At 61.0% G+C, this 9578-nt stretch overlaps 1 protein-coding gene across 1 annotated transcript; it reads left to right on the top strand.

Annotated features, from left to right (window-relative positions):
* Nucleotides 1-930: 930 nt before the first annotated feature.
* On the top strand, nucleotides 931-9089 carry LOC127487803 (ral-GDS-related protein-like). Its single transcript, XM_089335830.1, has 15 exons — nucleotides 931-945; nucleotides 1136-1198; nucleotides 1411-1441; nucleotides 2218-2287; nucleotides 2496-2690; nucleotides 3901-4094; nucleotides 4232-4500; nucleotides 5141-5356; nucleotides 5689-5792; nucleotides 6239-6308; nucleotides 7095-7169; nucleotides 7579-7653; nucleotides 8183-8215; nucleotides 8570-8691; nucleotides 8910-9089. Exons 1-15 carry the CDS (start codon nucleotides 931-933, stop codon nucleotides 8971-8973), a joined length of 1596 nt encoding a protein of 531 aa, XP_089191956.1. The 3' UTR covers nucleotides 8974-9089.
* The last annotated feature ends 489 nt before the right edge of the window (nucleotides 9090-9578 follow it).

Here is a 9578-nt window from a genome sequence, read left to right as displayed (position 1 = left end):
AAGTTCCACCATTCAATCTCAGCATTCTAAATAAAAGCTCACACAGGAGCTGGTGCTGTGCTTTAGCAGGTGAAGCCACCACCTGCTCTGCCAGCATCCCATAGGAGTGCCGGTATGTGGCTCAGCTGTGCCACTTCTGATTCAGCTCCCTGCTAATGCGCCTGGGAAAGCAGCAGAAGATGGCCTAAGAACTTAGGGCTCGTCTAAGACACTGCCCTTGGCTTTCCTCACTGACCTTAGCTTGGATTTTAGGGGCCTTCCTAAGAAGCAGGACTGTCTTTGGGAAATGATAGAAAAAGGAGGTTTAGACTCCAACTGAGTGCCCTTCAACCTAGGATCCTGACCCCATCCAGGTCTCCCAGGCACTGAGGGATGGGGCTGTGTTTGCAGAATTGTGCACAGTCAAGGGGATGGCATCGGGCAGGAGAGGAACAATCAGCAGCCCAGAGGGCCTTGGGAGCTCTTCCTGCTGGAAGGGTCCATGTACTGGACCTGGAGGAAGTGACCTCACTTCCTTGGTGACGGGCCACAACAGAACATGGAACTCTGGTAACCAGGCACCCACATTCTAGTGGTAGCCATTGCCAGCTCACTTGATAGGAAACGTTGCAGGGAGAACTATGTTCCCTTGCTGCTGCCCTTCAAGGCGAGGCTCTCGCAGAGCCAAAGCCCAGAATGAAGGTCTCTTCCAGCGTGTAACACGCTGGCTGAGCTCTCACTATGGACACTTGTGGCCACGGGGGAGGAGGCAGCCACAGGTAACAGGGTTTAGCAGCCCCTGGAAGTCCCGTCCAGGCCCGGAGTCTCTGGTGACCCTCGTGGGCTGTTCTCCCGTCCCCACGAAGGGAACAGAGGAGGTGCCCTCCCTGCACAGCACCAGGATTCAGGTGTTGGAGGACGGCTGTGGTGTCGTCCGTACCCATTCCAGGGATGGCGGATGGGAAAGTGGGTGTTGGGGGCCCTTTTGTGTACTCAGGGGTTACACCTGAGTTCTCCTGTGTCACCTGGAGTCCTCCTGGCTGGGGGTATACCCAGATGTCCCTACGTATGTGACCTGGAGAGTGGAAATACTCACGGGGTGTCTCCTGTGGGACACTGACACCTTCTGGCCTGGCTCCGGGCACTCTGTTTGCAGGGCTCCACGCTGGAGATCAGCAATGATTCCTGTGAGGAACTCATCTTCTCAGGCAATGGACAGGTGTGTCAGGCCAACAGCCGTGGACAGTGCTGGGCTGGGCTGAGGGAGGGGCCTAGGGAGATACACAGGCGGGGACTCAAGATGAGCAGGCTGGGCCGAGGACCAGAGCCTGGATATAGGCACCTCTGGGCCCCGTCCTGGTGTTTCCCACCCGAGTGACTAACCCCAGTCTCGTTCCTAGGAGATCTCACCCCTCTGCTGCCCACTGACAGCTGGGTTATGGCAACCCCATGTCGGGTCCTGGTGGGATTTTCAGGGGACAGGTTACTACTGGTTCCCTGGATATGAAGTCAAGAGCGTCCACGTGTGGGACAGCACTGTTTTCCCACCCAGCCCGGGAATCCCGGGCAGGGGTCAGCTCCGCTGTGCTTCCAGACCTCCCCACAACCCACGACGGAGAACCCAAACCCCACACACAGGGGTGAGGCTTACCCTCGAGAGAGAGAGACTACTCCATGCACGTATCAGCAGTGTGTCTCTCGGTCTCAGCCCTGGAGCCTCCACCCGTCTCCATCCTGTTGCATGAGAAAGGACATTTGTCCTGCGGCTCAGCTGGGATTCCAGTGCTCATCCCCGGCTGCCCTGCTGCAGGTCACAGCCTCAGAGAGCGCCCCTGGAAGCCTGGTCTGCTGGGCAGTCACAGCCCAGGGCCCACACGAGGGCGGCTCTCACACAGGAGTTTGCACACAGTGCTGGGGGCTGGATGTCCCTGTGTCTCCTGCTTGTACATGCCCATCTCTGTTCCCATGTTCTCGTGTTCTCCCGTGCTTCTCTGTGTCCTTGTCCCCTCTCCTTATCAGCACGGCAGACCTGGGGCCCACACCATGGCCTGGCCTAACGTCCATCACCTCCTCAGGAGCACATGGCACATGCAACCACACTCAGGGATGCAGAGTCAGAGCGTCACCGTCGCTCTCACAGGAGCTAATGCCCTGCTGAGACAGAGGCCCAGACCGCACTTGCTGGGGAGAGGGGCTGAGGTGTCCCCCTGGAGCAGCCACGGTCACATCACCGTGCAGAAGGGCTGTGGCCGGGACACCACCAGCTTCCATCTCTGCACTGCTGCTCCCAGCTGTTGGCCTCCCTGGGGGATACTCTGCCCTCCCCACTCTCCCACGCTGCTCTCTGTGTGGCCAACAATGTCACTCTGGGCCTTTCATTCCCAACCCTCAGGGATGTGAGGGGTCACCTGGTGCAGCTGGATGCCCTCTGTGAGGGGGTCTTCTCCCAACCCAGACTCCCATGGTCGGGGGTCCCTGGAGCCACCTCTGACTCCTGTCCCTGCTGGTCCCCTCTAGTTTGGAGGTGTGTCCACACTGCACCTGGCGGAGGTCTGCCCCCTGCGGAGCCTGCAGCCAGGCACTGGGGCGAAGCTGGAGGAGTCCCTGGTCCAGGCCTCCCCAGGAAGAACCATCGCTCACCTGTCCACTCTGCTGTGCTCTTATGGCGACTTCAGCACTGTTCCGTATTTCCTGGACCAGATATTCCATAGGTGAGCTTCTGTGCCCTCCAGGAACACAAGGCCTCTGCCGCCCCCTAGCCGTGGCTCTCTGTGCCTGTGTGCTCCTCTGAGAAGTGGGGTGGTGTGGGCGTGAGCCTCAGGGGTTGACAGGGACCATGTGACTGCAGACATGGCAGGGGCCTGGTGCCTGCTCTGTGGCCAGGGCTGCTGGCGCTGCACTCATCCCTCTTCTTCTGGTCTCTGCACCCTCAAGACTCAATAGCCCACGGCCCTCGAGGTTTGGAAGATCCCACAGAGAGCAGCCCTGCTTTCCCATCTGTAAAGGAGGCCTCCCAGCCCCAGGCCCTGATACAGACAGAGCAGGGCCCGGGCACTGGGTGTGAGGCCCAGGCCGCTCAGCTCTCTGGCAAGGGTCCGTGTGGTTCATCCCCACAGCAAGTGAATGTTAAAAACTGGGCAGTCACTTTGCAGACACACGTCACAGCTCAGCGAGCAAAGCAGATAGCATTCCTGGGCCTCTTGACCTGGGAGGACCCAGACTCTCCCAGCTGAATGTCTGCTCGGGTCCTGTCCACAGGGTCAGAGGGGGAGAGGATCGTCCTCCCATGGTCTTGCCAGGATGTCAGAGCCCAGGCCCCACTAGGACGTCACAGACTGTGGGTCCAGTCAGAGGCCTTCTGTCCCTGCAAACTGTGGGAGCGAAATGTGGGCTGTGGCTGGGGAGGGACAGACAGGGTGTGGATCTCCCACTTCCTGTGACTCCTCTGAGAGTTCCAAGGCCCGGGGACTCCCCGCAAAGGAAAGGAGAACAGAGCTGGGAATGGGGTCCCAGACCTGCAAAGGAGAGGGGAGCCTGGGGCGCAGAGCAGCCAGGGGTCCATGCCCAGCACAGGTGCTTCCCAGCTCCAACCATGCTCCCAGCCCCCACCCCAGGAGGCCCAGACCTGCAGACATCCTGAGAAACCTGCTCCCAAGTCTGCCTGGAGTCTCCATGCTGAGCGCCGGGGGCCCTCCCCTCAGGAAAGAAGGTCACTGGGAGGCTGTCACCACGGGGTGTGCACCAGCCCTGTTGACCAGGTCTCCCACGGCCGGGGCAACCCAGGAGGGCTTGTGGGGTGGGGTCATGCTCTGGACAGGCTGAGGCATGCCCAGGGCCCCAGAGTCACAGAGGGGCCCCAGGCAGTGCAGTGTGACGGCCAAGGCCAGCCTCTGACCCCGCTGCCCTCGCTTGCGTCCCCAGCAACATGGCTTCCTTCCTGGGACGCTGCAGAGACCTGTACGAGGCAGAGCTCCATGGCAACACCAGCCTTCCACTGCTGAAGATGAAGGTGGGCTGCAAGCCTGTCAGCCTGCCTGGAGGAGACCTGGGGACCCAGGTGTACTTTCTGTATGCCCTGCCTGGACACGCCCAGCACCCTGAGACCAAAGCAGACGGTGAGGGGCAGCGCAGTCTGCAGGTCTCTCAGGGGTGGTGTTTGGGGCTGGAATCCCCTTCCAGGAAGTGCGACCTCTCGGGTTTGCAGAGGTCACTGGAAAGTGATTCACGTTGGCGACCCTTTCTCTTCTTCCAGCTCCTGCTCTGCGTGCAGGGCCAGCACCCTTCCGCGCACTGGCTCTGGAGCCAGCTGCAGCACCACTGGCTCAGCCAGGACCTGCTCCAGAGCCAGGGCCAGCTTCCCCATGGGGCCTGCCCCCATGTGCACAATCAGCACCAGGGCCAGCTCCACAGGCCTCCTCTGGCTGGGCTGGGACTGCAGAGGAGCTGCCTGGGGCGGAGATGGTTGACATCACCGCCTTCTCCCCCAGGACGATGGCAGAACAGCTCACGCTTCTGGATGCGGTGAGCAACCGGCTCTGCTGGGCAGGGCCAGGACCACGGCGTCCCTGTGGCACCTGCCATCCCACTCAAGCCCTGGCCAGAGTCCAGTGTTCTGAGTCAGCCCAGGCTTCATGTCTCAGCCCCAGTGTGACCCGGGCTCGTTTCTCATGTCCTAACCCACCTGTCCCCTGTGCACAGCAGAGATGGGACACACTCATGCCAGGTGCACAGAGCAACAGACAGAAAGCTGGGCACGGTGTGGCCCAGTGGTGGTGCAGGGCACTCACTGAGGTGCAGCCAGACCCCCATCCCTGCCAGTCTGCCCAGAATGCCTACCTGTCTCAGCACTGATCAGGCTTCAGAGTTGGACGGGGTCCCAGAGCAGACATGCAAACAGAGCCCTTGTTGTAGCTGCCACAGGGAGGTGCGCTGGGATGGACACAAGGAGCACAGGGCTGATGGCGATGGGCTGAGGGATGGGGAGTTGGCCAGGATGCCCGGGAGAAAACACCTCTGTGTCTTCTCTCCAAAAATGGGCTCTGGGCCGTGGGGCTCTAGGCACCCACAGTGGGCTGCTGCTCCCACCGCTGAGAGGCCCATGCACAGCACCCCTGCACTCTGAGTGGGGGTGGCTGTGCCCATGGGACACTCTCCTCCCCAGGAGCTGTTCCAGAAGGTCGTGCCCTTCCACTGCCTGGGCTCCGTCTGGACCAAGAGCAACAAGAGAGGCAAGGAACACCTGGCCTCTACTGTCCATGCCACCGTCCAGCAGTTCAACTGCGTGACAAATTGTGTAGTAACCACATGCTTGGGGGACCCCAGCATGAAGGCCACGGACAGGGCCCGTGTGGTGGAGCACTGGATCAAGGTGGCCAAGGTCAGCTGTGGGCAATCAGGGCCCTCGCTCACTGCACTCTGGGAATGGCCACTTTGCTTTATCAGCCCTCGGGAGTACACCCTGTGGCTGAAGACCCTGCACAGACCCTGGGCCCTTCCTGGCAGGGAGGGGCCTGACCTGACTCAGTTCCCCCAGGGGTGCATGCTCACCTCCCACCTGAACCTCCGTGTGGGTTGAACCCAATCCTCTCCCTGTGAGGGTGGCCACAGTGCCCTCGTGCCTTCCTGTGGCTCTGTGGGCATCTGATGCAGGAGGGGGACGTCAGCCCAGGGGGATCAGGTGACTTCTCCCTCATCCGCTCTGCTCTCCAGGAGTGCCAGACCCTCAGGAACGTTTCCTCGGCCCATGCCATCCTCACTGCTCTACAGACCTCCCCAATTTGTCGCCTGCAAGAGACGTGGGGAGAAGTCTCCAGGTGGGTGCCTTCTCCCACAGGAGCACCAGGGTGTACCTGGGACCCTAGGACTCACCACTAACCCCCATGACTCTGGGAGGGGCCAGACGTGGACTCTAAGGGGAGGCATGGGGATGGCACCTTCGAGACCCCTAGACCTTCTGCCTAATTTTTCCCACAGGATATTTGCTTTGCTGTCAGGCACCAGTTCTTTAATAGTGCTCCTGGGCAGCACCGGAGCTCCCTGTGCAGGTGAACTTGAGGCAGAACGGTGCTGCTCAGTGGAGGGGAGGGGCCCAGGAGAACCACTTGAGCTCCCCACCTGTCCCCTGGGCACCAGGGCTTAGGGAACTCAGTGGGGAACTCACCTGGGCCATGTACATCCTCCTTGCTGTCGAGCGAAGGAAGCTGCACTCACCATCCTCCCATCACACTGAGTAGCTCTTCCTGGTTTCCCATCTCCACAGCAAAAGCTGCAAAAAATTTGAGCGCCTGTGTGAGAAGGACAATGGCTTGAGCAGAGATCGACTCACCAAGGTAGGGAGGCTGGGAGGCGGGGCAAGTGCTTGGGGGGTAGGGAGGGAGCAAAGTGTCACCACCCAGAGCCTGTGCAGGCCCTGCCTGTCACTAGAGATGATCCCTGGGGGCCACTCCCTGAGTGGCAGGGGAGATGTGCAGCAGAAGCTGTGGTTCGTCCTCAACCCTGCTGGGGCTGGATGAGCATACAGTGGGGCTGGGTGGCCAGCACCTGTCAGCCAGGCCTCCTGAGACCACCTGGCCCTCTCTCTCCATGGCAGTGCCTGGCCAGGGACCAGGACCCAGAGAGCCCTGATGGACTCCTGGCCAGGGGTGCAGCTGGAGTTGGGGTGAAGCAGTGGGGTGGCGGTCAGCTGGGGACAGGGCAGGCTCTCCTGTGTGGCCCTGGGCTGGTCATTGCCCATGGCCTCTGATTTCTCAAGTAGAGGATGGGGCTGACGAGCCTGTTGTGCAGGGCTCACGGGGGTCGGTGAGGCACCAGGAAGGGTGATGCGCGGTGCAGGGCCTGGCCTTCCTCCCAGGGGACAGTGAGGAGGAGGAGGAGGGCAGGCGTAGGTTGCTGAGTCAGGACAGCTGTGGTGGGGGGCGCCCAGCACCCTCGCCAGTCAAGGAGCAGACCCAGGGAGACCCCTTGCTCAAGGTGCCCCCAGTGAGGGTGGGAGCCACAGCATCCAGATAGAGTGCACTTGGGGGAGGGGGTCAGACATGCCATGCCCCAGCAGAGGGCCCAGGTGTGGGCAGGGGTGGGAAGGACAGGCCCTAAGACCCTGACCTTGATCCTGGCAGAAGGGAGCCTTCAAGCTTGCTGCCCGGGAGAAGAATCCGCAGAGAGCACAGATGAGGCTGCAGAAACAACAGAAGGTGCGTGTCCCCGGGTGAGGGGACTCCTCAGTCACACCGGGGCCCGAGCCACAGGAGCAGGGCCTCCACCTCCAGCCCTCCCTGCAGTCCCCACACTGCCTCAGTGGCCTCCACCAGAGAGACCAGAGCCAAGGCCTGGGGCAGCTGGACTCTCAGTGCACTTGGGGCTGAGGTGGCGCTGGGGGCCACACGGCCTGTGTGCCCTTGGACATCCCAGCAGGAGTCCTAGCCGTGACTGCTGTCCTGGGAGTAGCTGGGAGGATGGAGAATGGGGGAGGCTGCCAAGGTCCTGGATGGCTCCCAGGGGAGACATGAGCCAGGGTCTAGGAGCTGGTGTGGAGGGGTCTCTGGGGCCAGGGCTCGGGGGGCAGCTGAGAGCAGGTGCTCATCACCATCCCCTGTGGCACAGGGAGTCGTCCCCTTTCTTGGCACCTACCTGAAATACCTGGTGATGTTGGACACTGTGATGGGGGACTCTGTGCATGTGAGTGATCCTGGGGCAGATGGGGTGGGCCGGGTCCCTGAGGCTTGGGGGCGGGGCGGGGTGGGGAGAGTCTGGACTGCGCTCTTAGCCTTCAGCGCTGCCCCCCCTTCTCCTGAACCTCGCAGCCATCCCTGGGGCTGGGGCTTCACTGCCTCTGCCCTGGGAGTGTCGGGGCCTCCAACCGGGTGCCCCTCCCTTTCCTGGAGGGACAAAGCTACACAAGGTCTTGGCTGAGCCTCCTTGGCCTCCCCTCGGGTAGGCTCCATGGGCAGAAGAGAAATTGGGCCCAGCAAGGTCAGGAAGCACTGACATGGCCAAGCACCCTCGCCCATCCCAGCCTCTGTTTCCCTCCTGTCACCAGGCAGGGGAGAACAGCAGGTGCCTGAGCCTCAGCTGCCACGTCCCCTCTCCAGAGCTCACCCAGATCCTTGTCCTTGCCTACCCACATCCCCTTGACGGCCTCATGAAGGGGAGGGTCGGGGCTGGGCCCGGCTGGGGGCGGTTCTGATGGACTCTGTCTGCCTTCCAGCAGGCTGATGTCAGCTTCCAGAAACTGAATAAGGTGAGCAGCTGTGGCCTCACTCAGGGCAGGAGGGCACTGGGGGTCACAGGTGGCCCCGGTCGGGACCCCCATGCATCACCCCTGCAGCTTTGCTCTATTGGGAGGGCTGGGTGCACATGAAGGGGAGACCCATCCCTAGGGCGGGTGTGGGTAGAGGACTGGAATCAAGGAGAAGCCCCTGGGGAGGGGCTGTTTGCACCCCCATCGGAGACCCAGGTGGGGCCTGCATGGGCTGGAGGGGAGGAGGCCTCTTAAGAGGAAACACCCAGAACCCCACAGCCCCTCCCCTACCAGGTCCCCACAGCGTTCCCAGCCCAGGCCCTGACAGTGTCCTGTGTGTCCCTCCATCCCCAGGAAATGAAAGTCCTGCAAGAAATCCAACTACTGCAGGTGGCAGCGAGCAAGTATTATTTTAAGCGTGATGAGGAGTTTGGCGTGTGGTTCCGGTCTGTGGAGTTTCTCACGGAGAAGGAGAGGTGAGTGATGGGCAGGAATCAGGTGAAGCCTAGTGTGGGGGTGGGGAGGGCTCTCCCTACTGTGCAGCTGCAGGAGGCATTGTCCAGGCCCCCTGGTGGGCAGCAGGCTCTGTCCCATGGGCACTGCTGGCCCCAGGACTGCAGCTCCTGGACAGACCCTGGGAGGGAGGCCTGAGCTGAGGCTCTTGGTGGACTCATGGCTGTGCTCTCTCCGTTAGCTACGCCCTGTCCCGCCAGCTGGAGCCCCCTGTCAAGAAGCCCACAGCAGCCTCAAGGCCATGAACACCATCGTGATGCCCTCGTGACCAAGTGCCTGGGACCTCAGGGGCAGATCTGAGCTCATTGTGAGCCTGGTGCCTGGGACAGTGGCCTCCCTGTTGTGAAGCTGAGGCCTGCATTGTATCAGTTTAATTGCCCCTCTTATGTTTTCTCTTTTCCTCCATTTAACTATAGTCACTGTAAGTAACTCCCTAGTAGAGTTTTATTAAAGTTAACATAAATATGTTGCACCATGAGTTTCATGCTTCCTCATCATTGCTTCCCCATATCTGAGGTTGTGAGCGGTGTTCCACCCGTGCAAATGTGCCGCGGACATGGGCCCCTCCTAGTTGCAGCTCCTGGAGCTGCACCTGCTGGTTGAGGTTCCCTGAGGTTCTTCTCCTAAGAGGAGCTGGCAGATCATGTGATGCCTGGTGTAAAAACACTGCCTCACTCCTCCTGCATTTGCTGCCCTGGGTTTAGGATGTTGGGTCCAGCCTGGCCTGGCCTGACTGTGGTGGGCAAATGGGAGGTGAACCAGCAGATGGAAGGTCTGTCTCTCACTTTGCCTTCTAAATATATAAAAGAGGGGCTGGTGCTGTGGCATAGTGGGTAAAGCTGGCACCTAC

This window comes from Oryctolagus cuniculus, chromosome 6 (assembly GCF_051225735.1).
Source record: "Oryctolagus cuniculus isolate XC-2025 breed Fujian yellow rabbit chromosome 6, ASM5122573v1, whole genome shotgun sequence".
Taxonomy (NCBI): Eukaryota; Metazoa; Chordata; class Mammalia; order Lagomorpha; family Leporidae; genus Oryctolagus; species Oryctolagus cuniculus.
The sequence above is the reverse complement of the archived record's forward strand: the minus strand, read 5'-3'. Positions and strand labels throughout refer to the sequence as shown.